Raw genomic sequence first — 25,969 nt, forward strand, 5'->3', positions numbered from 1 at the left:
ATTTAATAATTTGGCATTATGAATTGTTTAATGCATTTTGGAATGGATGAGACGCTGGGAGTGGGCTATCCAACAGCCAGGACAGCCGGAGGATGACAAGGCGAAAAGGTGGGGACATCGGCCACATGCAACCAATAAACTTCCTCCAATAATTCATCGTGACGCTACCAAATCATTAAATTAATATTATCCTTATCATCAAACTTTTAATCACTCTCTCCTCACTTTTCTTTCCCACATTTTTTCTCCTCTCCAACATAACGTAACACACGACGCTGGATTCAACCTTATAACCAAAAAAAGAAGAAGAAGAAGAAGAAGAAGTAGTAGTACCCTCCCCTTTGAGAATTTATATTGTTTACATTTGAAGATGCCAAAAATGAATATTTTGAGACAAGGGTAAAAGTGGGGAAATTAAATGCAAAGTTACTTTTCTGCCCTTTACTTTTCTCTCACCTTTTCAACATCTCTGCAACCAGTCACTTCCCTTTCTTTGTAGTTCTTTTTGTCTTGCATGATTCACTGAGAGAGTAAGGAAGAAGAAAAGGAGTTTAAAAAATGGGGTTTCTTAAGGAAGATGAAGAGATGAGAAAAGTGAACAAGATGAAGATCATAACGATTTAACAAGTAGTCTACATGCATTCTTCAAAGGTAAATTTTTTTTATTCAACATTCAATTTGAAAGTAGATTCAAGACAAAATATGAACATATTTTTTGATTTACTTCTCCATTAATTTATTCGATACATTTTAAGATAGTTCATCAACAAATTTTTCTATCTAATAGAAACATGAACGTGGGATATATTAGGTAAGTTTATTTTCTGGACGGGGGCACATGCTTAGATGAACAAGTAGCAATGCACAGTGGGTAAGATGTCACATTCAAAATGAATTTCTTTCTTCTTCTTTTTTTTTTTTTGTTGAATTATGAATTGAAAACGAATGAAAAGAAAAAAAAAGACTAAAATAGTTTTGCACTAAAGATCTACAAATATAAAAAACATTATAAAGATTAAAATAGAATCTTGGGAAAATTAATTACACCGGTAGTAGTTTTTTTAATATTAGTTTCAGAAATAGTAAATTGATATTAAATCATCAAAACATATAATAATCTGCATTGAGTTATTAATGAAGTGTAGAGTTAAATAATTATAGTCTTTTATGTTTTAAAATCAAATAATTAATTTGGTAAGATTCGTCAGTGATCTTACATTAAAAAACAACTGTCTTTTCCAGCTCTGATTGGGTGCATGAAAGTTAATTAGACAGTTGTTATAACGAAATTTATTCATTAAATAAAAAATTAATCCATATAATTTAAAAAAGATTAAAATTTAATGAAACTTATTTTCAAAATCAAACCTCCTTAAATTCAATTTAATAAATAATAGAGGTCGAAAATCTACAAATAAAGAAAACGATTTAGGGCATTCTTCGTCCACGGGTGAAGAACAATATTAAACGACACGTCTTCAAGCTAATTTGTAAATTTAATCAAAACGATTTTATGTAATCCATTTTTTATTTCATCCGAAAAAAGCTCATACGCTGTAGCTGAGCTGAAAAATAGGCACATTTATAAGCAAACTGATAATGCTACTGCTCACAATTCTCATTTATACACACACACACACAATAGTCGTAGCTTTTTGTAGTTGATAGGTTGTGACTTGTGAGTCTGACCATTTTTGGTGAAACGTTCACTTCAGGCTTACGCTTACAATTCAATGATTAATTCTTCTCCTTTTTCGGATTTCAACTACTAGCTACCATTAAACCACTGGAGTAGATCAACATTCCCATTTCAGTTTCTAGCTTGAAGAGTAAATTAAATCCATGGAAACTTTCTCGGTTTCCAGTTTCCTGTTCTTTGTTTTCTTGGCTGCATTGCTTGGTTTTCGATCCACACAATGCACTACTGTGACTTATGATAAGAAAGCCATTCTCATCAATGGCCAAAGGCGAATTCTCATTTCTGGTTCCATTCACTACCCTAGAAGCACTCCTGAAGTAAGTATCTCTCTTCTAATTTTGAACTCATTCTGCAATCGTTTAAGCGTTTCACTCATATTTAGCTTCTCTTTTCTTCGATTTGGTACTGGTAGATGTGGGATGATCTTATGCAGAAGGCGAAGGATGGGGGATTGGACGTAGTTGATACTTATGTCTTTTGGAATGTTCACGAACCTTCTCCTGGCAATGTACTATCTCATAACTCATTTTATGGATCCAAAATTTGGTAAATTTTGTGGTTAATTTGTTTGCTCTCACTTGACTTAGTATGATTTTGAGGGGAGGTACGATCTCGTACGTTTCATAAAGACGGCGCAGAGAGTGGGTCTTTATGTTCATCTCCGTATAGGACCTTATGTTTGTGCAGAGTGGAATTTTGGGTACACTAAACTTCTCCCCTTGTTTTTTATTGTCAGTTTATGAAGTAAATGATTGAAATCAGATGCAGTATTCTTTTCATCTCTCTGTTATTTCACTTTGTGATAAATGATACTGACATAGTATTTATTATTGATGACACTTGACAATTTTTTGTTTATATTTTATTGTATAGTGGATTTCCCGTTTGGTTAAAGTATGTTCCTGGAATTAGCTTTAGAACTGATAATGGACCTTTCAAGGTTAATTTTTCTCCATTTATTATTAGCTGATTCTTAAAATTGTTCATGGAAATTACTTGGGACTTTCACTAGCAGCTGATGAAGTTTACAGTTCGTGGTTCTTTTTTGGCTTTTTGTTTCTAGATGGCAATGCAAGGGTTTACCCAGAAAATTGTACAAATGATGAAGAGCGAAAAGCTATTTGCCTCACAAGGTGGCCCTATTATCCTTTCGCAGGTATGGTCGAGAACCTTTAGTGACATCTCCATCTAGGGTGATTACAATCAATGCTATGGATGCCGTTTATAAGTGAGCACAATAAAGTGTATTTGGCTGAGAAAGGGTCCCCAGAATAAAGAGCTACTCTGCTGTGAAGACGATTGGAATTGAATTTTGTTTAAGAAATTAACTAGCTTAGTTGGATAATTGTTTGATTTTTTTAAGATTGGACTTATAAACACTGCTTCTATCTATGAGTTTCTATTTTTTGGTATTTATAATGTTTTCAAAATTCATACCAAGTTCTAAAATCTAAAAAATATTTTTGTTTTAAAATTTTGGTTAATAATTCAAATTTTCTTTATGAGAAATGAAAATAGAAATTGAAACACTAAAAATAAAATAGAAAGCTAAAATAAAGCAGAGCTAATATTTACAATTCAATTTTGCTTTCTTAGATTGAAAACGAGTATGGGCCACAAAGTAAAGCTCTTGGAGCTGCTGGTCATGCCTATATGAATTGGGCGGCAAAAATGGCTGTTGGACTGAATACAGGAGTGCCTTGGGTGATGTGCAAGGAAGATGATGCTCCTGATCCTGTGGTAAGTCATCTCTTTCTTGTTTAACGACACATAAATTTTTCTTTAAACCTCACTCCAAAATTTTGGGTATTATATTCTCCATTTTTTGGTGACAGATAAATTCGTGCAATGGTTTTTATTGTGACTACTTCTCGCCTAATAAGCCTTACAAGCCTACATTATGGACAGAGGCTTGGAGTGGCTGGTATATATTTTATTTCTTAATCCTCTGGGATATCCAATCCACCAATGGAATTACTATTATAATCCTTCTATCTTAACAACTTACCATGTAATTCAAGGTTTACAGAGTTTGGTGGTCCTGTTTATGGTCGGCCAGTCCAAGATTTGGCATTTGCAGTTGCACGCTTTGTACAAAAGGGTGGTTCACTTTTTAACTATTACATGGTTGGTCAGCTTGCTCAACTAACTTGACTGCTTTAATGGACTTGATATGCCTGACATAAAACTGAATCCACTTTACTTGTTTGTGACTAATGGAAGTATCACGGAGGAACCAACTTTGGACGCACTGCTGGAGGCCCATTCATTACAACTAGTTATGACTACGATGCGCCACTCGATGAATATGGTGAGAAGGCTGAACATATCACAAAATAAATTGGACTTCATTTTAAAGACGAGGAATTTTTTTGTTCTTATAACTGTTTATTCCCTGAACATTTGACACACATCTTGAAGTATATTTCTTGACATTATTGATGAAAAATCAACTGCAATTCTATTTCTGCTACTAGAAAGTGAAGACACTTGCTTAATTACGTTTAGGTATGCTCAGACAACCAAAATATGGCCATCTGAAGAACCTCCATAGGGCCATTAAGTTATGTGAGCATGCTTTAGTATCTTCAGATCCTACAGTTACCTCACTAGGAGCCTATGAGCAGGTTGGCCTTTTTGTTTAATGTTTATTCAATCGTTTTCTTCCTAAATTGTGATGATGTTTCATAGCTTAACTGTGGTAATTTTCCAGGCTCATGTTTTCTCTTCGGGACCTGGAAGGTGTGCGGCTTTTCTTGCAAATTACCATACAAATTCTGCAGCTACAGTGGTGTTCAACAACATGCGTTATGCTTTGCCTGCATGGTCAATAAGCATCCTTCCCGACTGTAAGCGTGTTGTGTTCAATACTGCACAGGTATAAATTATACGGGTCGTTCTATGAAGATTTACTCTTGAAATTTAGGAAATCTTTTCTAGTACACGTACATTTTCTTCTCCTATGTTTTAAGAATTCAGATTGTTCTGTGCTTATCAAGGTTGGAGTTCATATTGCACAAACCCAAATGTTGCCAACAATTTCCAAGTTGTCATGGGAAACTTATAATGAAGATACATATTCCTTAGGAGGCAGTTCAAGAATGACCGTTGCTGGACTCTTGGAGCAGATAAATGTCACTAGAGATACCAGTGACTATCTTTGGTACATGACAAGGTGAGCCTGAAACTATATGGTATCTTCAGCTGCCTAGTTTATAGTATTATATGAAAGCTTTCTTATCAATATAGATTGAATGGCATCTATACATGGTAACTGGATTATTGCACGTCTACACCATATTGCATAAGGAATGCAAGTTACTTCAGAATGTAGTGAATGGTACTAAAGTACTTGTGATAGTCCTTAGTAGGAAACTCGTATAGAATACTTGTTCATTTAGAATTGATAGAATTGGAGGTGGGAGGTGAGATGTAATAGATAGGCCTAAATAATATTGTATGACGTTCTTTTGCATTGACAATAAATTTGCATTATATCTAGTGTTGGCATCAGTTCATCAGAGGCATTTCTTAGAGGAGGACAAAAGCCTACTTTATCTGTGCGATCAGCTGGTCATGCTGTCCATGTTTTTATCAATGGACAGTTCTCAGGTATGCCTACAATCCTTCATACTTCCTCTTCAATGTGGTGATTGAGATTATGTTATTAGTTGTTTAATTTTCTTGAATTTTAGAAGTAGCGTACTTTCACTCGGAAATTCCAACCAAATTATAGTGAAGTTTTATTGTAACATATAATACAGGGTCGGCTTATGGAAGTAGGGAACATCCAGCATTTACATATACAGGCCCTATCAACTTACGAGCTGGAATGAACAAAATTGCTCTACTTAGCATTGCTGTCGGCTTACCGGTTACTTCTTCACCATAAATCCACCTTTAAGTTTTGAAACAAGCAACTTGACTTTGCCTTAACTATAGTTTTAGGTGTACATAGTTGATTACATTTTTAACTGTAGTGAGCTAATTTAATCAGGTTAACTGATTGCGGATTTTCATTTGTTGTTAGAATGTTGGGTTGCATTTTGAGAAATGGCAAACGGGTATTCTCGGTCCGATTTCAATAAGTGGGCTTAATGGGGGAAAGAAAGATTTGACTTGGCAGAAATGGAGTTACCAGGTAAAATTACTCAAAACATGTACCAATCAGATGACCGGGGTTTCCCATTTTGTTGATTCAGTCTAATACTCTTTACTGGCAATAGGTAGGCTTGAAAGGAGAGGCAATGAATTTGGTCTCTCCAACCGAAGCTACGTCTGTAGATTGGATAAAAGGATCTCTTTTACAAGGTCAGCGGCCATTGACATGGTACAAGGTAAAATCTCTAAGAAAAGTGGAAACAGGTACAAATTGAATTAGCCCCTCAAATGATAAATTTTTTGTAACTAATTGGATTGCAGGCTAGTTTCAATGCTCCAAGAGGGAACGAGCCATTAGCTTTGGACTTGAGAAGCATGGGCAAGGGCCAGGCATGGATTAATGGACAGAGTATTGGGAGATATTGGATGGCTTATGCAAAAGGTGGTTGCAGTAGGTGTACTTATGCTGGGACATATAGACCTCCCACGTGTGAAAATGGTTGTGGGCAGCCTACCCAAAGATGGTAACTCTGTATACCAGAATAAAATTCTACTCTTTGTATGAGTTTAGATGATTCGTTGACTTTCACAAGCTGATTCCCCTCATTTATTTTATATTCTTGCAGGTATCACGTACCTCGATCCTGGTTAAAGCCAACTAACAATGTATTGGTGTTATTTGAAGAACTTGGTGGGGACGCATCCAAAATATCACTTATGAGGAGGTCTGTAACTGGTCTTTGTGGCGAGGCGGTTGAATACCATGCTAAGAATGATAGTTACATCATCGAAAGCAATGAGGAACTAGATTCTCTTCACCTGCAATGTAATCCTGGGCAGGTCATATCAGCCATAAAATTTGCAAGTTTTGGAACTCCTTCTGGAACTTGTGGAAGTTACCAAAAAGGAACTTGCCATGCACCAGATTCTCATGCCATAATCGAGAAGGTCCTTTCTTATCTAAACAATCTTAAGACTAACGTTCATATAAAGTTTTTGAAGGCCATTTTAAAACTAACAGTTCATAATTTAAAATATTTCTACAGAAATGCATTGGGCTGAAAAGTTGCTCAGTATCAACAACCAGAGATAACTTTGGAGTAGACCCATGTCCTAATGAATTGAAACAATTATTAGTTGAAGTTGATTGTGGCATAACAGATATCAATGGACACGGTTCATAAAAACATTTCAACAACCAACATCCTTGCTCCTTACCAGCATGTTATTTCATGTTGTGAAGCCAAGGAGATTTCAACTTACAAATTGAAGATAAATTTCATAGATCATATGCTGTATTACGCATTATATATGATAGATATGTGTAAGTTATCATTTGTGAACTCATAATCCCTATAAATGGGAAGGCTCAAGCTCATTACATTGTTTTCTTGAAAGATCATGGTAGTCATTTGCCCCATAGCCTCTATTCTCTAGGCATTGTATTAACTAAATGGTATAAGTTTAAGTTATAAAGGAGCATGTATTCATTATTCAAATTCTTCTCTTTTGGATTAGTATTTTAGCATCATCTTGGCTGCAAACTGATAAAGAACCTTATGAAACTGTAAATAGGTGCTGATTTTTATTCAAGAAAATAATAGATGCTCATTCATTACACAACAAGTCTGATAGCCTCTAGAAATAGTAAAAATGACTTAAAAACAATCCTAAACAAGAAAAATAAAAGTTGTGCTAACTAAAAAGCATCAATTTATAGCAACTCACAAAAGTTGCATAAACCTTTTTCTGGTTCTGATAGAAATCCAAGAAAAAAGAAAGGTGGTGGTTATCTCCTCAGCATAGAGTTTCCCCATTAGATTAGGCATGGTGTGATACGAGCTTCCGCAATGCATCTTTTCTTGCACCTACAAACCTATCCACCATCTTCCCATTCTTCAAGAACATGAAACAAGGTAATGCACTCACTCCCCACTCCGCAGCAACAGTCTGCACAAAAGATTTCCATTATTTGTTTGTAGTCTTAACAATATCACTCAACTAACGATACAATAGTTTTGTAGGGTAGAGATCACCCATTCTAGAGGCATTAATGCAGAATGGCTCAATCATGATACATTTTGGACAATTATCAATTGATGCTGCTAAGATTGAGTCATTCGTACAGACATCTAGAAAGCTTGAATTGAATCAACTTACAGTCAATTTATCAACGTCGACCTTCAAGAAAATGACATTACTCATCTTCTCAGCCAGCTCTACAAAAACCGGAGCAATGGCACGGCAGGGACCGCACCATGCAGCGGTGAAGTCCACGACAATCTGTAGAATTAAAATTGTTTAAAAAGAGGAAGAGAAGAGGAAGAACACATGAAGAAACCAATAGATTTGGATCAAGCAATACCAATTTATCAAATTGTTTCCCTTTGAGAAGCTGCTGCTTCCATGATTCAACGGTATGGCACGCAATCACTTGGCTCTTTTCCGCCATGTTCAATCTTAAATTACAAGAGCAAAGAGAGTAATAACTTGGAATTGGTTTTCCCTGTAAGACCGTCGTCCGACAGGGAAATTGAATTGAAGTAATAAAAATGTGAATGAGTCCATTTATAGGAAGAAGAGAAGGAAAGGAAGGAGTAATTGGAAAGCCTTATTAGCGGTGGATATGAAATGGAACCAATTGAGAAAGCTGGGAGAGCTCCGACTTTTTGATGTTGAAGAATCGGAACAATGGGAGTGCGTTAGGAGAGAACAAATTCAAGGAAGGTATAATAAGCAAAGCAAAATGAGAAGAGCATCAGATTTTGCGGCTTACACTACGCGGTACGCAACTAGGTAAGCATCGATCGCACCTCCCAATCTTGGCTAAATTACATACCTATGATATATTAGTCTACATCTACATTGATAGTATATACAAAACCATACAAAGGGATCTAATAATGTCTGTTTACCATATTGCCCTTCCATTTAAAAAATATCTATTATACCGCTTAAACATTAGTTGCTACCTAGTGCCTTCCATTATTTCGAGGAAAGCTGGGGTACTCTCTTGAATATACGTATCTTGCTACATTTTGAAGTATAATACAATAAAATGTAGATGTAGATGTATCTTGGTACTCTGAAATCACCACGTCCACGACCTTGATTTCTTTTTCTAGGTTGTCTTTCTTGTCTTTTAATTTCAAATTTGACTGAAAAAGTTGTTCAATCCTCTGCTTGTTCTTCTTAAAAAGTCTCTTAACTTGATCTACTCCTTTATACACATTCTTCAAAATTTTCCATGCTTGATGTGTAGAAGTTACTCCATAAATTTTCTCAAAATTTGAATCATCGATGACTTGATAAATGATGGTGAAAGTTTTTTTTTTTTAATCTCTTTTCCTTGTATTTTGTAAAGTTTTTCATTGAGCTTGATTCAAAGCTGCATCACTTCTTGGTTATTCGTGGTCATTATTAACAATGTCTCACACATCTTGTAAAACAAGTAGATCTTTCATTCAAATACACCAATTGCTATAATTTTCTTTTGTAAGTCGAGGTACTTTGCAAAAACAATTTTTTTAAACTCCAGACTCAAGCTTTGATACCACTTTGTTCTCCAAATCAATAATCACCATATAAAATATTTGAGATGAAATAATAAAAGAAAACTGATTGGATGACATTAACTCCTTTTATGTATATTCTACTTCAGACTTGCATACAATACAAAACAACCTACCAATCCTATTTATGAGATTGTCTACATCCATAACTTCACATAACAATTGATTTTATACTTAATTAATGAATGTATCTAATTTAAACAATATAATGTTGCCAACTATTTATCAATTAATTGTATATAACTTTCATACGAACCAAAAAGTAGTGATTCTAATTTAAAATTTTGGTTAAACATTCAACTATTTGAATAAAACAAAATGAAAATCATAATTAAAAATTAAAAATGTGTGATAAACCAGCACAACTTTTAGAACTAAAATTATCACACTAAATTGTTATTAAGCAATTGTTTCTTTTATGCTAATTTACAGACTCGTCTTTTATTTTTTTAAATTAAATTTCTTCTCTTCTTTTCGAGTATGAAGGGATATTGCTTGTATTGATATTGAAAAAGAGTTCTTTCTTTCTGGTGATGCTATCTTTCTTGAGTAGATCTATTCTTTTCATTCAAAATACTCCACAAGATCATGATCTCTAGTTGATTTGTTTCCTAATCTTACCTTGTCTACCATCAGTCATATTGTCTATACTATTTTGCATTCTAATTTGGCTACTATTCAATGTGATGGACATAGTTTTTGAATAGGATCGAACATATGGTTGAGTATTTGTCTTTAGGATGTGAATGTTCCTTTACATAATGTTGTTGGAAGTAATTCTTCTTATTCCAGTCCAACAGCTAAAGTTGCTAACAATGTCAACAAACATAGATCGTGTATTGTAAGTTCAGAGTATTGATTACAAAGTTGTTAGGCTCTGCTGTCACAAATTTTGTTGAAGTTTAGGCTCTTCATCATTTCACTCGATCTTCCAGGCCTCCTTTATACTTGAAGTATTTTCGTTGCAGCTTGTTACAATCACAACCTTTGGTTTCTCTAATATTTAAGTGTCATTTATAAAGATATTTATGGATTATAACAAACTTCCTCCTTTGTATAGAAGTCTTTGTCTTGACAATTTTGTCAACTTTTGAACCTAATTTTTTTAATCATCGGGATGCTCCATATGAGCATGAAAGATGAGTTGAAAGTTACCGAAACTAATGTCACTTGATCTATTGTAAAGTGAAGTTCAAGAGCAATGATACAATTTAGTTGCCAAGGGTTGTACTCAAGAGGAAGATTTTGATTATGTTGATCAAATTGATTTCTTTTCATGTTGCGAAGCTTATAACTGTTAAAAGACTCAAGTGTAACTTAATTAATATGGTTACTTTTTTGAATTGAACTTTAGTTCAGTTGGACGTGGATACTGCTTTTTTACATGGTGATCTTGTTGAAAAAGTGTATATGGATCTATCGGTAGGTTATAAACAAAATTGTGTGTTGTGCATTTAGGGTGTGACAATCCCGAGCACTTGTATCAAACCAAAAAAAATAAAGGTGTGTTTAACACAAATATCCCACCTCCAAAAATTCCTTTCCAACGATAGGGATTTCTTTTAGGAAGGCTGAAGGAGGTGGGGTGTTGGATTTATTTTATGAAAGAAGTTGAAAGTTAAACTTAAAGAGCATAGAATGTGAAAAAGTTTGGTTCCGTGTAAATACTTTGGTGAAATAATGAATAAATGTGGGAAGATGTGCTTATTACTATTGTGATTGTAGGCTTAAGGTTCTTAGTTATTGTTTCACTTTCCCATTTGTCTTTTATTTTTCTTAGGATTTCATGAGAAATGCTGATGAGAGAGAGTGAGTTTGAAAATAAACCGAATCTGAGTTGCCTCCAAATGACGAATTTGGTTATATTTTGTAAATGGTTTCTATATTTTACCATTTTTAAAAATATTTATTGATAATTAAAAAGAAAAAGCAGTATCCACCCAACCGAACCCAAATTTAAAATGGGTTGCTTTGATTTTTCAAGGTTGGTGACGGACCGTAAACCAACCCAATCAGTGAACTAATTGGGCCTGGAGGTATATGCATTATTGGGCTTAAGAGCGAATACTAAACCTAATGAGCCCAATGAGAAAAAGTATTTTGAGAGTGGTATCGTATGGTATCAGCAGAATGTTGATTGTTCCGTTTCAAATCGCCCGTTGGGAATTCTGAATCCACATATTTTGACAGACTTAACATTCTCAATCTCAAATTATTTCCTCTCTCTCTCTCCATATTATCCACAATCTGAATTGGAGTTTGGCCTCTCCTTAAAACCACCAGATTTTTGTTTGATTGGAGAGAGACGAAAGAAAAAGAAGAAAAGAAGAAAAGAAGAAAAGAGATAGAGAGAAGTAAATAAATATTTTTAATTTCTGGGAGAGTTTTTGATATTTTTTTATTTTGTGAGGTAGAGAGCTCAGAACACAGTCTCTCTAACAAACAAGCAAACAATTTTGCTTCTCCTTTATCTATAACACTTTTTATTTTTGTGAGAACACTGGCACCTTTTCAATGGCTCTCCCTCAGCTCATTCCTTCTTCTTCCTCTTCCTCTTTATCCCATAAACCCATTTTAAACCCCAACTCCATTTCCTCTTCCTTAATTCCTAGCCCTAGATTCTTCTCTCCCGCCTCCTCCTCCTCCGCCGCCTCCCTTTTTCGCCACCGCCACCACAAACCTAATTCTCTCAAGTGTTCTGCTTCCTCTTTCCCCGAAAAACATCACACCGGCTCTCCTAAGTCAGACGATGTTGTTGAGCTTCCGCTTTTTCCCCTTCCTCTCGTTCTCTTCCCTGGCGCTATTCTTCCTCTGCAGATCTTTGAGTTTCGTTACAGGATGATGATGCACACTGTACTCCAAACCGATCTTCGCTTTGGAGTTATTTACACTGATCCAGTTTCCGGTACCACGGATGTCGGATGTGTTGGTGAGATTGTTAAACATGAGCGACTCGTTGACGATCGATTCTTCCTTATTTGTAAAGGCCAAGAGCGGTTTCGAGTCACTAATCTTGTTCGGACGAAACCGTATCTTGTTGCTGAAGTTACATGGCTTGAGGACCGGCCATCCGGGAATGGTGAAGAGGATTTGGATACGTTGGCGAATGAGGTAGAATCGTACATGAAGGACGTGATTCGATTGTCGAATAAGTTGAGTGGTAAGCCAGAGAAAGAGGTTCAGGATTTGAGAAGGAATTTATTCCCAACTCCTTTCTCGTTTTTCGTTGGAAGCACGTTTGAAGGGGCGCCGAGAGAACAACAAGCGTTGCTTGAATTGGAGGATACGGCGGCGAGGTTGAAAAGGGAGAAAGAGACATTGAGAAACACTCTTAATTACTTGACCGCTGCTTCTGCTGTTAAAGATGTATTTCCTTCGAACAGTTGAAAGGCAAGTTTGAGAGGTTTCTATGGAAATTCCAAACAGATTGAGCTAGATCGTTGAAGCCTAAAGAAGCAAATTGAAGGTAATGCTTAAGTTTTGCTTGCCTTTACAAGTACTTTATACAAGGGATGGATGTTATTAAAGCTGTAAATTTTGATATATAATTGAATTTGCTTCATCTGGTGTACCGATGCTTACATACTTGATATAGAAATTGCACATGATCTGAAGGTTTTAGGTGGATTACTTGTGTTCTTGGCTTTCATTCTTTCTTGTCAAATCAGATTTTGGTTGCACTTGGAAATTTATCTAGAGTTTTATGACTTTCAAAGTTATCTAGAATCTAGAGATGTTCACATTTAGGATCAGAGTCAGATATTTGTCTTTGATTGTATGGAATCATTTCCTGTACCTGTTAGCTCTTGTGGGTAATGCCAAGGTGGAGGGAAATAGCAGTACATTGTGTTGGAACATTGGATGGTTAAATTTCTTTATGTTCTGTTTTGTGATGATGGGTATTGTTCTATTAGTTCATTCACTGATTCCCATTGCAATTTAGCCCTACACAACTAGTTTGCTCCTTTAGACCTCAACCTACATCCATCTTCTAAACTACCACAACTTGCTTTGCACTAACCCCCATGAGTTTTGAAGGAAGTTCACAAGATCTTGAATTTGATATGTGCTTCAATTAGATTATTATTATCGAGGTCGTGGAGGTGGGGGACGAATCTGTTTGGTTTTGCAGTCGAATGTATGGTGTATGGTGAAATTCTTGACTTCACCATGACTTCCTCGTATAAGCCCTAAAGGTTGTACAGTATCATTTCCTCAAAGGTTTAGGGCAATACGAGGATTTGTTTCATAATCACGTGGTCTGTTCCGTTCATTTTTTGGTTATGACAGGAAAAGCAACTTCAGGCAAGAACATAAAAACTTAGAGTTGATTGTTTATAATGTTTCTATCTAATACGCATTTATGTTTTTTCAATTTTCCCATTGTCTGGATGCGAGTTTGGCTCAGTCTACTGACTACTCTACTGCTTTGCATGAGTTCTTCATGCTGGAAGTTTCAAATATTATGCTTGTAAAACTGTATCATTGTACTAAAGATCCTCCATGGTGAGCCATTAAAATGCACTGGAATGTGAATCTTGGTGATTTTTTATGAGTCAAACTAATTGAGATTTCACTATAAAGAGGGGCATGAACAAGCCGTACATCAATTCTTGTGGAGCGCTCTGCCTCTCCCTTTTTTTCAAGTTCCCTTCAGTCAAGTTGATATGAATTCGGGCTAACCCAATGTTTAGGTTGAGGAGGTTTTATTGATTGAGAATTAGTTATCATCCCAATAGGATTTCTGATTCCAATTTGTTAGGATTTTTGTATCATTTGTCGTCTTTTAATCTTGTATAGCCTTGTGCAATTCTGCCTCTTTCTTTTAAGTATAACATTAAGATTGATCGGATATGCAAATATTTATAATATATGATGTAGTTTTAATAATGGAATTGTATGAAAGGACCATCTATAGAAGTTTCTTGGTTTCACTTGTATTTGTATTACTAATAGTCCAATAGACTTTGGATTCCACAGAATAAGAGCATCAAATTACGTATGACCAATTCACCCCCAATCAATGAAAATTTTTAGGCTACATTACAAAATAATAATACTAATTAAAACACGCCCACACAACATTATTGATTGTTTTAAAATTACCGTTAAGGGTAAAAAATGGGTTAAAATTTTGGACAATAGCTGAGACTAAGAATATCCAATGACCAAAACATAAATTTAATCCTAAAAGTCATGTCACCATCAAACAAATCTCATTTTTTTCTTCAACGCTAATGAATTTCCGATCCAAAATTAGTTTTGAAAAGTTCATGAAATACCATGGAAAATAGTGCAACTAATGAAAAAACTATTTAGGTATATTATGTAATTTAGCATTATTCTAATATCTGAATTGGCAAACATACTAAAAAATGGATCATGCTGCCATGATTGAAAATGATGTAACATTGTGAATTTCAATATCCAATGTGAAGACCCCAAACATGGAGCAGTGACACTATATATGAGGAAAATGAGAGTAAAAAGGTAACCCACTCGATAGCTAGATTTGATTATCAAATTGTTTTCTAGAAGAATTATAAATAATCAGTAAATATCTTCAAACGTTTATGGGTAGTTAATTGGTCGAGGTTCTTACCGAAAATAACAAAAGGAAAAAAAGTTAATTGGTTTTACTTAAAAAAGTTAAAAAAAAGGAAAGATTGACGCCGTAACTTCTACTTTTATCCGGAAGTTTTCGCCGGAGCGCGTGAACAAAACTTGCGGTAAAAAAAAAAAAAAAAGAAAACTAAGCATCGGGCTGCAAAACCAAAATTTCCGATACCGAGTCGGAACATTTTCATTTTCGTACCGCGCAAGTCCAAGACGAAGATGGCCGATTAGAGAGATCGAACTCCATGAAACTTCTTCCTCCTCATCGCAACGCCCACTCCCGAATCGTACTCCTCTCCTCCTCCTCCTCCTCCTCCTCTGCCGCCGCTCTCTTAACTTAGCCTCTCAATCACTTCAACTCCTTTATTTCTCGCCGGCCGACGACCAATCATGGACGTCGATCCTCGTCACTACGACAACATCGTGAGTTCCTTTTTCTCTCAATTTTCGTTATTGAATTCTTTCAACTTTTCCTCTTTAAATTACTGAAACCACTTGCTCATTTCTCTTCTGTTTACTCGCCATTGCTCGATTACTTTGTTTCCCTTTATCTTTTGTCAATTTGTGAAGTTGTAATTAGACCCTGGCCGTTCCTTACGGTATTTCACTTACTTTCATAAACACATTTTTCTGATGGTGTTTCTCTTTATCTCTTTCTTCAGAGGAGGATTAATCGATCAATTGAAATTGCAGTTCGTAGTTCACTTCTCTTCTTGTTGATATTTCTCTGCTTGTTTAAAGAAATCGGATATTGGACAATCATTTTCTGTTTACGTCTGGATAATTTCTATTACGTTAATGCCCAACGTTTTAGTGATGTATTGGTTACTTGTTTACATGGTGATAAATATGGAATTGGATAGACTTCAAAGTATTGTTATTGAGTTCAGATGGCACGAAGTTGGTTGCTTCTATGTGATAAATTCCCTTGTCTGGTTCGTTTTGGGTGTGGAATAATACTTAATTTCTAATTTCATTTTTCCTTGTGGGTTCATCCTTTGAAACTTCATTATAGGTGAATAAGAAATGGATGTTGGTTACCGCCATAGTTTTGACCTGTTTGATTCTTGTTAAATTGTTAATCTTATTAACTTGTCCTTCATTTTAAGGACTTCATTTTTCTCATATTTCGTTACAGGCTGTGAATGATGGTGATATCCAGAACATTGTTCTATCGTACCTTGTTCATAATTGTTATAAAGAAACTGCAGAGTCGTTCACTACCTGTACTGGGCTTAAGCACCACACGGATTATCTTGTTGACATGGCAAAAAGAAAAAGTTGGTGAAATTTCTCTCTTTCTAATTGGGAATTCTGATACTGTTTTTTGTGTGCGAATATAGATCTACATCTAATTGCCAAATTGCCCAACCCTCTCAAATGAACTGAATAATTTAGATTTAGTCGTTTGCCTCTCAGTACATGGACTCTTCTGGTATGAATTGTGATTTATTTTAGAACTCTCTTGTAAGGAATAATGATCTATTTCCACTGTCTTACGTGTCCCCAAGTTGAGGAATAAATTCATGCAAAGGAACGCAGCCTGGACACTGAATTCCATCAAACAATCTGAATGATATGCATTTTATAATATTTGAGCTCTGTGTTAATTTAAATTTGTTTGTGTGCACTACATCTGCTTTTATATTCCCGAAAAATTCAATCCAACTTTCCTTAATCTTTTTGTTCTTTCAGGAATTTATGATTTTGCAGTAGAAGGGAATGCACTTAAGGCCATTGAGTTAACAGAAGAGGTGGCACCTGGTCTACTTGAGAAGATTGAGGACCTTCATTTTGATCTTTTAAGCCTTCATTTTGTTGAACTTGTTTGCTCTAGGAAATGGTGAGCCCCCTGCCATCATCACAATTTTATACCTTCCTTAACCTTAAAACTAGTCTCTGATGGTCAGATGGGGCATTCTGTTTTACAGCTTATAACTTTTGATTCTTATTCTTGTTTGTTTACATGGCAGCACAGAGGCCCTGGAATTTGCTCAGGTCAAGCTTGCTCCTTTTGGGAAGTTGCATAAATATGTGGAAAAACTTGAAGTGCGTAGCTGGTAGCTTGACTTTGATATCCTCCATCTTTTCTGGCATTCTACTCTATTTCCTCATTCCTCTGTTGGGCAGGCTGAACCAGCTTGCATAAATATGTTGAGAAATTTGAAATACTAATCATTATGTCGTTGTAGGATTTCATGGCCCTCCTTGCCTATGAAGAACCAGAGAAGTCTCCAATGTTTCATCTCCTTAGCGTGGATTACCGGCAAAGAGTAGCAGAAAGTCTAAATCGAGCAATTCTTGGTTTGTTCCTTTTTTTCGTTATGTGATTTTACTCTAACCCCCTATATTGTGCCATCAACTCTTGTTCGTGTGGTCTTGGTTGATATTAGCGCATGGAAATTTGCCAAGCTATACAGCAATGGAAAGGCTGATAAAGCAGGTGACTGTAGTTAGACAGTCTTTGAGCCAAGAGCTGGGCAAGGTAAGCTGCACATTCCAAATTCGTTTCCTTTCAGTTTGTAATTAATCAGTGCTTGAGCTAAGAGCTACAAGGCCGGTGCAATTACATGTGTGCATTTATTGTCAATTCTTTCAATGTGCCAGCTATTTCAGTAATGTCAAGAGACGGCCCTGATGAAAATATTGATTTGTAAATCCGCATTATGTTTTCCACTGATGCTAATTGTGCCATACAAGTAATTTTATTCAAGGAACGTTTTTTTTGTCCGAACAAATGATATTTCCAGATTATTCCTTGAACCTAAAATTGGTTATCTTTAGGAAAAGAGACATTGAAGTCAGTAACTGCTTGCTTCAATTACTAGATGTTTTATAAATGATTATTACTCAATATAGACCATTTAGTTGTGCTTGCTGACTAGAGCGATGTTCTTTTGATAATTGAGAATCCTCCATCGGCTTTTCAAAGAGAGGAAGTTTGTTATGCTCGTCGGGGTGAATGCACTATTGTGGGATCTTTGCGTTGGGGGTGGGGGCAAACAATGATGTGTTTAGAGGGGTGAATAAGGTCCCTGGCAAGGTTTGGCCTTCATAGTTTCCTGTTAAGCACTCGAGCACCTTGGAGAACCACTCCCCAAAACCAGCTATGGGAGTGGAGAACCATTTAAGTACTACATTGGTCATCCCATTCTAACCAATGTGGGACAAAGGCGTCCCATATTACCTTACTTTTTAAAAGTTCTATGTCTCTTTTTGGGTTTAATTGTTGAAAACTATATTATTCCTTGGGTAAGGAAGCTCTTTCTCTAGGGTTTTTGCAGGCTTGATCTTTTTAGTTTTTTTGTTTGTTTGTTTAGCAGCCCATGTTAAGATTAAAGAGCGATGTTGGAAACTAATCTTACATATTTGTTTATATCTCTGGATTTCCAGGATGGGTTTCAATCATTTTCTTTGAGGGATTTTCTGAAAAGCTAATCCAAAGAGTTCGTTTAGGCTCACAGCACTGAGATACAACCAGCTCCAAATCTTGTTGCCACCCATGGCTGGGTATGGAAGATTGTTGCTCTCTTCACATGCCTTAGGTGCCGTGTAGGGCCCTAAACTGAGTCATCTAGGTCCCTCGAGCAAAAGTTCGTTTCTTTTCAGTTTGGTGACCTCGTTGTGCCAGTGGCTTGCTTTGTATTGTGATTGTACATGCTGTCTCTAATTTTGCTGCTTGCCCTATTTTCCCCCTTTTCTTTTATTTTTCAAAATTTTAATGTATGGAGACATCGAGATATTGGCTACATTATTTTGTCATAGTCATGGTACGGTTTTGGCACGGAGGAACTATACTTTGTTATTTAAGTATTTTTTTACCAGAAAATCTGCATATCCAATTATATAGTATTGTCTCATGGCTAAAATATGTATGTTCTTAGATATTGGGACCCAATAATTTGACTTCGTAGAGAACAAGAATTGTCCTTTTTATTCATTAGTCGGTGTTCAAAAGAGGAGGATGCATTAGCTACTATGAGAAATTAACATTTCATTTTTTCACGAGTTAGGTTTTGCATTTCGCCTACAAAATAAACATTACTGGAAGAATGTATTCCTTTTTAGTAATACTTCATATTCTCTTGGTTATCCGGGGTGAATAGCAACCATCAATCGTGATAAAAGAGTGATTTCATCATCTCATTGATTCATTGGACAAATAGGAAGTGATGCAATCGCTAATATTGGAACTTGATCAATTTCTATTCTCTTTCAAATATTTGTAAGAGTAGAGTCAATCTTCATAATGTTTGGCAGGTATTTGATGAAATAGATTGGAAGAAGAATCTCAAAGAAAATACGTTAAATTGAATGTCAAAAGGTTGAGTTTTAACTTCAGTTGAGAAACATTTTACAATGGATTTTTAGCTTTCAAGAACCGTTAAAAGAATTGATAAAACTGTAGTTCGATAACTATATACAGATTATCTCAAGGTTGATTAGAATATAATTCTATGTAGATATATAATTACTTAAGAACTCATTGGAATTCAACCTCAAAAGAAAGATTAACCGTCATCAGAGGACATAAGTCAATACCAAACAACTTTGAAGGCATGAGTTAAGTCATGGTGATCATTCATAATTTAATATTTGATGGTTTCTCTTTTGTAAGTTAGTATTGTAGGATTGCAGCCCGATTGAGTTAGATTAAAAGTAAATTATGGACTAATCCAAATTTTCAGATTGACAAAAAGTAAATAATCCATAATTTTCGGATTGAGTCACTGAGTTAAGAAAGAGAATGATTGTGGTGATTCGAAAAGATTGGAGTAGAGACTGATGTGTGGGGATGATTGTGGTGATTCGAAGAGATTGGAATAGAGACCGATGATGTGCGAGGTTGGCTGGTTGAGAAAGAGGGGTGATAGATGTAATACCAAAAAAAATTAAGGTAATTTTGATACTTAGTTGTCTTCAATAATTTATGATTAGATTATTATAGATGTTAGATTAATTGAAATTGAAAGTTAAAGAATTTTTTTTTGGTGTAATCTCATTAATTATATAAATGTATAATTTTGAAATTTGCTGGAGAATGATATTAATTATATAGTTTTGTTTATATAATTAATGGACACTTGCAAAAATGGTAAATAATAAATTATAATAATTAAGTTCATAGCAAACTTTATTATTTGCGAAAATGACAAAAATGAAGCCCAACCCACATATTAAGAGATAAAATGTCACAAATGTTATTGTTACTTATATACGTTTGACACACCTTATACACGTTTGATACACCTGATACTTCTTGATACACTCGATACATTTGATTGATACACTTGATGCACCTGATACTCTTTGATACATTCGATACCTTTTGATACACACCTGAAACATTATTAATATATGTTTGATACACCTAATACACCGCAGATACATTTAATATTCTTCACTTATACAATTGATTGATTAAATGCACTTAATATGCTTGAAGTCCTACTTATACACTTGATATACTATTGATATACACTTGTAAACTTGACTCATATATTTGATAATGAGTTTGTAAAGTGAGTTCTAGGAATGGGAAGACCCTTCCACTGCTTTGTAGAAAGCTTACATATGGTGTAAAAATGTCGTCTACGGTATGGGTCATGTAAAAGAATACCATTGGGAGCAACGGACCAAATAATAGCATTAGAACCTGGGAGGAAACTCATTGACAAATAAGTTGGGTAGTGGAGAAACAAAAGATAATGATAAACTATTGAATCCAAGGATTCTGTGAGGAAGAAACTGTCGATGTCAAGCTGACGTTGGTCAGCTAACTCTTTAAAATAATAAGAGTTATGACTAGCCTTAACCTAGGATATTGAGAGATCAGTTTGTGTTTTTTAAGCTTTGTCAACTAGAAATCGACTCAAGGTCTTCAATACAGCATCCTCATAAACATTCATTCTTAACGTTGTGCAAGAACAACTATAAATATATATATGAAAGGATTTGTAGTCAAAAGATAAATATAAGTAATCTGTTAGACAAATGAATGAATGTAAAATAAAAAGGTATAAAGTTGATTTACATCTTACAAACTTTCTACTTACTTTTGATCAAAGAGAAAAAAAAGGAGACTTTTTTTTTATTAAGAACTTTGTTTACCACTAAGTTTAAATTAATGGTAAACGTGGAAAAAAAAAGTATTTCTTATCCTATTGTTATTGTTTTGGAAAAATGAATTATTGGGAAAGATTCTATTTTATGCTTAAAATTAAAAAGGAAAGTCTGTTAAAATTAAAATATATTTTAATTTTCAAAGGATCATATTTTAAACTTAATTCAAAAAAAAATATTAATAGACCAACTACTCAAAAACACAAAATTCATTTAATCACTAAATAATCACAAAATTCATATATATATTTATTATGTCAAATGTTATTTTTTTAAAGTTAGTGGAATTTTTGTGTGTGCGCCTAAGAAATAGAGTAGAGTTTGGGCCTAAAGATAATATTTGTTGGGCCTTGTTCATAAACGTGGGCCTTGCTTATCGGTGGACAGGCACTTCAATGTTGTTCATGATTTTGCAGAAAATTTGAAGTCCCAACTGTGAATCATTTCCGTTTTTCGCGATAATGGTATCAGTTCTTTCTCTTCCATCTTCTTCCTCGTATTTTGTTCATGACAGGAGTTTCTCCTTTAGCTTCTTCCCCAAGAGGTTTGATTCTACTCTCGGTTACTCTTCAATTTCTGCTCAACAATCAATTTTCTTCATCTCATATTCCTGTTCTTCCGTTGTAGTCACAACGTTCAGTTAATTGTGCACATACTGAACCTGTTTTACCATTTCTTATACAAACTTCTACATTTGTTTGACAATACCTCATTAATTTTGTTATCCATAGGTGTTGCCAAAACAGAGGTTTCCCTGGTAATTCGAGCTACTGCACAATTAAGTGCAAATTAGCTAGGGTCGTGGATTCTTCCGCTAACCCAGCTACATTGACAAAGGAAGCTCACAAGTATTTTGATCAGGCTATTATAACAGTTCGTTCAGGAGATGGAGGCCATGGTACAGTTCTTAGCATGCCTAATCAACAAACGAGCAAGTCCCAAGGAAGAAATGGGAAGGAGAAGGAGAAGGCGAAGAAGAAAAGTTTGTACAAAAGGGACTTTGATGGGTCTCTAATTCTTCCCATGGGTGGCCGTGGTGGAGACGTGGTAATTTATGCCGATGAGGGGAAAGACTCGCTGCTGGAGTTTCATACCAAAAGCCGGTATAATGCAAAACGTGGTGGCAATGTTGATGCAATGGGCGTTTTGACCTCCCAATTGCATAATGGATTTGCTGCCCCTACTCTGCGTATTCCGGTTCCTATAGGTTTGTTTAACGCATTGTTGATTTGGGTTCAAACTTGATAATGAATGCAAAGAGATGGGATAAATTGAATTAGTTCTTGAAATTCATAGATGTTACTTTTCACTTATTTCTTTCCATTTTTTGCATTATGATTTGCGGGTGAAATAATTACACATACAATTGCAGTTTTATTCTAACTGTGTGAGTGGGTTTTTATATTATAGGTACTGTTGTAAAACGTAAAAGAGGAAAATTGTTGGCTGATCTGGTTCATCCAGGCGACGAGATTCTTGTAGCTAGAGGAGGACAAGGAGGGGTATGATTATGATGAACCTTTTTTGTTTGTTCACTTTTTACTAATCTGAATTTGATTTTTTAAAAATAAAGCTTTAATATAGTTTTGGTTTATTAAAAGTTTCCAGTCTTAATTTGGTTCTTGAAGTTTAAGAACGTTATTTCACTCCCTCAAGTTTTAAGAAACTTTAATGTAGTCATTGGGATTAAATATGAGTTGAATAATCTGTCACTGCTTTCTGGAAATTCAAGAGATTAAATAGAACTTTTTGAACTTCAGGGACCAAATTTGTAACGGTTGAGCTTCACAGACCAAATCTTTCTAACAATGGTTGATTATCTTCCTGTATTTGACGACATTCTATTTTTTTATGTTACTGAAAATTCCTTGAATGGGACATGTATCTGTAAGACTCTTGAAGGCTGATAACTCAAGAATAAAATAGTATTATTATTTACAGACATGCTCAATTTTATTTAACTTTTTGTACAGATAAGCCTGATTGATACACCGGAGAACAGAAAGAAAAAGATGATGTCCCTGACCTCCAATGTCATGAGAGATGAAAGTGATAAGGTTAAGTTAAGATTGTGAACATTTATATATTTGTATTAATTATGTGAGATCTTAACAAGTTCCCTACCTTGATAAAGAAACAAAAAATTCATAGGAGAATTAGTTAAAATGCAACGATTCTTCCAATAGCAAACTGTCTCATAGGTTTGATGTTTTTCTTAAATTGCTGTGCTGTCTAAATCTTTGTTCACTTATTAATCGGAAATAATTTATTTTTAGGTCCTGGTATTTGGTCAACCTGGGGAAGAGGTCAGTTTGGAGTTGATTCTTCGAGTAGTTGCCGATGTCGGTCTGGTGGTGAGTACATCCAGTTAATTTTTTATTTTCTTCCTTTTTTCTATCTTTCTGCAGGGTACGTATCTCTGTAATTTCACTTGTAAATCCAATACAACTCTTACCCTCTTCAATGACTACATTTCAGAAATGAAAGGGTGGTTTGTCAAATCATTTGTGAGGATCTGAGTCATGAGTTTGAACTAGTTGTTACAGTTTTTAGTTATCTAACAGATGTTTATTTTGCTTTTGATTGTTGTAGGGACTTCCCAATGCTGGAAAATCAACACTTCTTGCAGCCATTACGCTTGCAAAACCTGATATTGCAGACTATCCTTTCACTACTTTAATTCCAAACCTTGGACGCCTTGATGGCGATCCCAGTTTAGGAGCAGGAATGTATCAATCTGAAGCTACTTTAGCTGATTTACCAGGTCTTATAGAGGGTGCTCATTTGGGTAAGGTATTGCAATGGTTTGTTTTGTTTTTTTTGTTTTCTCGAACAAAGTTTGTTTGGAAGCTTCAAATTTCCAACCTATCATATTCTTAGGGCCTTGGTCGCAACTTTCTGAGACATCTGAGAAGGACCCGGCTGTTGGTTCATGTTGTTGATGCAGCTGCACAGAACCCTGTCGATGATTATAGGACTGTGAGAGAAGTAAGTTTTCATATTTGTTTTGTTATTGAAAATTGCCCTGCCGCCTGTGTTAATGATGCTTTTTGGTTCATTCCTCAGTCTTCTCAAGATTGTAATGTCTTGTTGTATATTGTCTTATTGTTATCGATCAATGTTGTTGGTCGGTTAATCATATGATGGCAAGGCCGCATTATTGAATAAGATTTATCATTTATGTATTTCTTTGATGAAGTGTAAGTAAATATTCTATAGGAATTGCGGATGTACAATCCTAATTATCTTGGAAGACCATACGTTGTGGTGCTAAATAAGATTGACCTTCCTGAGGTTTGTGCTTTCAATAATCTTCTACCACTTGTACTTGGAAAGTTGGATGTTCGATGGATACTACAGTTTTTATTTGTAACTAACTTTTAAGCCACGCTATAAATGTTTAATTACCCATTTCAGGCCAAGAATAGGCTTCCATCTGTAACTGAAGAAATCTTGAGAATTGGAACTGACGATCGCTATCCTGAGCAAATGGGATCTGAAAACAGTGTACAATCTTCAGTTCTAGAAGACGATCTTGCAACAGTTCCGTCTTTGGAAATTCCAGTTGCTGATGAAAAGGATAAAGAGATTGAAGACTATCCTCGTCCTCTTTCAGTCGTAGGCGTTAGTGTTCTGTAAGTTCAACTCAGCTTATTTAGTCTTCATACATGATCACATCATTCCGTTGTGACAATACATTTTCTTTATACTTTTGTATTCTTCTAATGCCATTCTTCCAACAAGCAGGATCTGCAAAACTCTCCCCCAATGACCGATTAACACCTTAAAATTCTGCATTCATGTCACCATGCTGTTTGAGTTCTTGTTCATTTTCCCTTTTGACCAATTAGTTATCACGTCTTAAACCTTAAACATGTTTGTTTGGGCATTGTGATGCTTTACATCTCAACTTGGGTGTGTATATATTTTTAGCGGAGCACAATTTTAGATACCATGAGTGCTTTGAGGCATGTACAAGAAAGGATGTTTCAGATATGGTACAATGGCAACCCATCTTTAGAACAAATGGGGACTGCACCTGATGAAGTATTTGGAGGAGTTATGTTTTCCTTGGTTCATGGGTTTGCTTTTCAACTCATTACAAATTCTCTACTTTATGGAGTTCTTAGGAAAAGGCTTACAAAGGATTGTGATTGAATCCGTGTTCTAGGTTTCAACTATTAAGTACAATGGTTGAAACTCAAACTAATTGCTAAACCTGTCATGTTCGGTCTCATGTCATTCATACCTATCATAAACTTATAAGTAGGACTTGGGAGACTGTTGATTATTTTTGCAACATCTTCATTCTTCTCTGCTGCTTTCATTCTGTCCTGAAAAAGTAACATTTCCATTTGCAGGAAAGGTATCAATATAAGTTTAATGTTGAAAGAGATTCGAGCAGCATTGAGGAAGTGCAGAGATTCTGATGGCATGTCGATGAATTCAGGTGGTTAACTAAAGTCAGAAAAAACTACAGGTTAGATCAAGAATAACTGAGCTTCCTCATAATACATGCTATATGAAATTACACTCAATTTCTTGGTGTTCAATGAGAATGTGGCACATGATTTCACTTGGGATATCAGGTAATTGGGTGGAATATTAACATTTTTGAAGGCAGCTGCTTGATATATCATATATGATGTGGTTCAACCCTAGTAGATAGCATTGTCTTTTTCTTTACCCCATAAAAGTGATACCCTGATTTAAAGATTTGTAAGTTCTAATTTCTTAAATATAAAATATTATATATATGTGCGTGTATATATTTGGAGAAAATATCTAATCTATATTCTATTCTATTTTATATATAAAAGCCCTAATGTGGAGAAATGTTCTCTCCATTATACTCTTA

General features: G+C 35.2%; 5 protein-coding genes across 9 annotated transcripts; 4 read left to right on the plus strand and 1 right to left on the minus strand.

Moving 5' to 3' along the window:
- Window positions 1-245: 245 nt before the first annotated feature.
- Window positions 246-7,293, plus strand: LOC101219667 (beta-galactosidase 5). Of its 4 annotated transcripts, XM_031882703.1 has the most exons (21): window positions 246-651; window positions 812-871; window positions 1,716-2,016; window positions 2,112-2,207; window positions 2,287-2,399; window positions 2,573-2,639; window positions 2,763-2,855; window positions 3,296-3,439; window positions 3,535-3,623; window positions 3,721-3,826; window positions 3,923-4,010; window positions 4,208-4,326; window positions 4,413-4,577; window positions 4,699-4,874; window positions 5,202-5,311; window positions 5,464-5,573; window positions 5,730-5,840; window positions 5,926-6,036; window positions 6,122-6,324; window positions 6,427-6,748; window positions 6,847-7,293. In XM_031882703.1, the coding sequence occupies exons 3-21, from the start codon at window positions 1,843-1,845 to the stop codon at window positions 6,982-6,984; spliced, it is 2,535 nt and encodes an 844-aa protein (XP_031738563.1). In that variant the 5' UTR covers window positions 246-651; window positions 812-871; window positions 1,716-1,842; the 3' UTR covers window positions 6,985-7,293. The 4 variants fall into 4 exon arrangements, with proteins under 4 accessions (XP_031738563.1, XP_011652436.1, XP_011652437.1 ...); XM_011654134.2 differs by lacking the exon at window positions 812-871; XM_011654135.2 differs by lacking the exon at window positions 812-871 and having other exon boundaries at window positions 1,773-2,016.
- A 69-nt stretch (window positions 7,294-7,362) lies between these two features.
- On the minus strand, window positions 7,363-8,623 carry LOC101219430 (thioredoxin H-type). Its single transcript, XM_004147799.3, has 3 exons — window positions 8,166-8,623; window positions 7,961-8,083; window positions 7,363-7,750 (listed from the first exon to the last, which is right to left on the minus strand). The coding sequence occupies exons 1-3, from the start codon at window positions 8,250-8,252 to the stop codon at window positions 7,622-7,624; spliced, it is 339 nt and encodes a 112-aa protein (XP_004147847.1). The 5' UTR covers window positions 8,253-8,623; the 3' UTR covers window positions 7,363-7,621.
- A 2,975-nt stretch (window positions 8,624-11,598) lies between these two features.
- On the plus strand, window positions 11,599-13,265 carry LOC101219193 (lon protease 2). Its single transcript, XM_004147798.3, has one exon. It carries the CDS (start codon window positions 11,887-11,889, stop codon window positions 12,757-12,759), a length of 873 nt encoding a protein of 290 aa, XP_004147846.1. The 5' UTR covers window positions 11,599-11,886; the 3' UTR covers window positions 12,760-13,265.
- A 1,860-nt stretch (window positions 13,266-15,125) lies between these two features.
- LOC101218951 (glucose-induced degradation protein 8 homolog) lies at window positions 15,126-18,830 on the plus strand. The gene is made up of 7 exons (XM_004147797.3): window positions 15,126-15,411; window positions 16,127-16,268; window positions 16,684-16,831; window positions 16,962-17,037; window positions 17,181-17,292; window positions 17,382-17,473; window positions 18,382-18,830. Exons 1-7 carry the CDS (start codon window positions 15,379-15,381, stop codon window positions 18,424-18,426), a joined length of 648 nt encoding a protein of 215 aa, XP_004147845.1. The 5' UTR covers window positions 15,126-15,378; the 3' UTR covers window positions 18,427-18,830.
- A 2,683-nt stretch (window positions 18,831-21,513) lies between these two features.
- On the plus strand, window positions 21,514-25,969 carry LOC101218721 (probable GTP-binding protein OBGC2). 2 transcript variants are annotated; one of them, XM_011654136.2, is made up of 11 exons: window positions 21,514-21,655; window positions 21,843-22,318; window positions 22,522-22,613; window positions 23,085-23,168; window positions 23,388-23,465; window positions 23,704-23,904; window positions 23,992-24,099; window positions 24,331-24,405; window positions 24,529-24,746; window positions 25,473-25,591; window positions 25,701-25,969. In XM_011654136.2, exons 1-10 carry the CDS (start codon window positions 21,573-21,575, stop codon window positions 25,567-25,569), a joined length of 1,512 nt encoding a protein of 503 aa, XP_011652438.1. In that variant the 5' UTR covers window positions 21,514-21,572; the 3' UTR covers window positions 25,570-25,591; window positions 25,701-25,969. The 2 variants fall into 2 exon arrangements, with proteins under 2 accessions (XP_011652438.1, XP_004147844.1); XM_004147796.3 differs by having other exon boundaries at window positions 25,473-25,969.

The sequence above is a fragment of the Cucumis sativus genome, chromosome 3 (genome assembly GCF_000004075.3).
Source record: "Cucumis sativus cultivar 9930 chromosome 3, Cucumber_9930_V3, whole genome shotgun sequence".
Taxonomy (NCBI): domain Eukaryota; kingdom Viridiplantae; phylum Streptophyta; class Magnoliopsida; order Cucurbitales; family Cucurbitaceae; genus Cucumis; species Cucumis sativus.

Bases quoted from the DNA above. Each gene is read 5' to 3' on its own strand.
- LOC101219193 (XM_004147798.3), top strand. From the start codon at position 11,887: ATGGCTCTCCCTCAGCTCATTCCTTCTTCTTCCTCTTCCTCTTTATCC.
- LOC101218951 (XM_004147797.3), top strand. From the start codon at position 15,379: ATGGACGTCGATCCTCGTCACTACGACAACATC. The intron at 15,412-16,126 runs GTGAGTTCCTTT...ATTTCGTTACAG, and splicing joins CTCGTCACTACGACAACATC to GCTGTGAATGATGGTGATAT. The intron at 17,474-18,381 runs GTAAGCTGCACA...CTGGATTTCCAG, and splicing joins TGAGCCAAGAGCTGGGCAAG to GATGGGTTTCAATCATTTTC.
- LOC101218721 (XM_004147796.3), top strand. From the start codon at position 21,573: ATGGTATCAGTTCTTTCTCTTCCATCTTCTTCCTCGTATTTTGTTCAT. The intron at 22,614-23,084 runs GTATGATTATGA...CTTTTTGTACAG, and splicing joins CTAGAGGAGGACAAGGAGGG to ATAAGCCTGATTGATACACC. The intron at 23,905-23,991 runs GTATTGCAATGG...TCATATTCTTAG, and splicing joins AGGGTGCTCATTTGGGTAAG to GGCCTTGGTCGCAACTTTCT.
- LOC101219667 (XM_031882703.1), top strand. From the start codon at position 1,843: ATGGAAACTTTCTCGGTTTCCAGTTTCCTGTTCTTTGTTTTCTTGGCT. The intron at 2,208-2,286 runs GTACTATCTCAT...CACTTGACTTAG, and splicing joins ACGAACCTTCTCCTGGCAAT to TATGATTTTGAGGGGAGGTA. The intron at 2,640-2,762 runs GTTAATTTTTCT...TTTTGTTTCTAG, and splicing joins CTGATAATGGACCTTTCAAG to ATGGCAATGCAAGGGTTTAC.
- LOC101219430 (XM_004147799.3), bottom strand. From the start codon at position 8,252: ATGGCGGAAAAGAGCCAAGTGATTGCGTGCCATACCGTTGAATCATGG. The intron at 8,084-8,165 runs GTATTGCTTGAT...TTAATTCTACAG, and splicing joins GGAAACAATTTGATAAATTG to ATTGTCGTGGACTTCACCGC. The intron at 7,751-7,960 runs GTAAGTTGATTC...TCTTTTGTGCAG, and splicing joins TCGACGTTGATAAATTGACT to ACTGTTGCTGCGGAGTGGGG.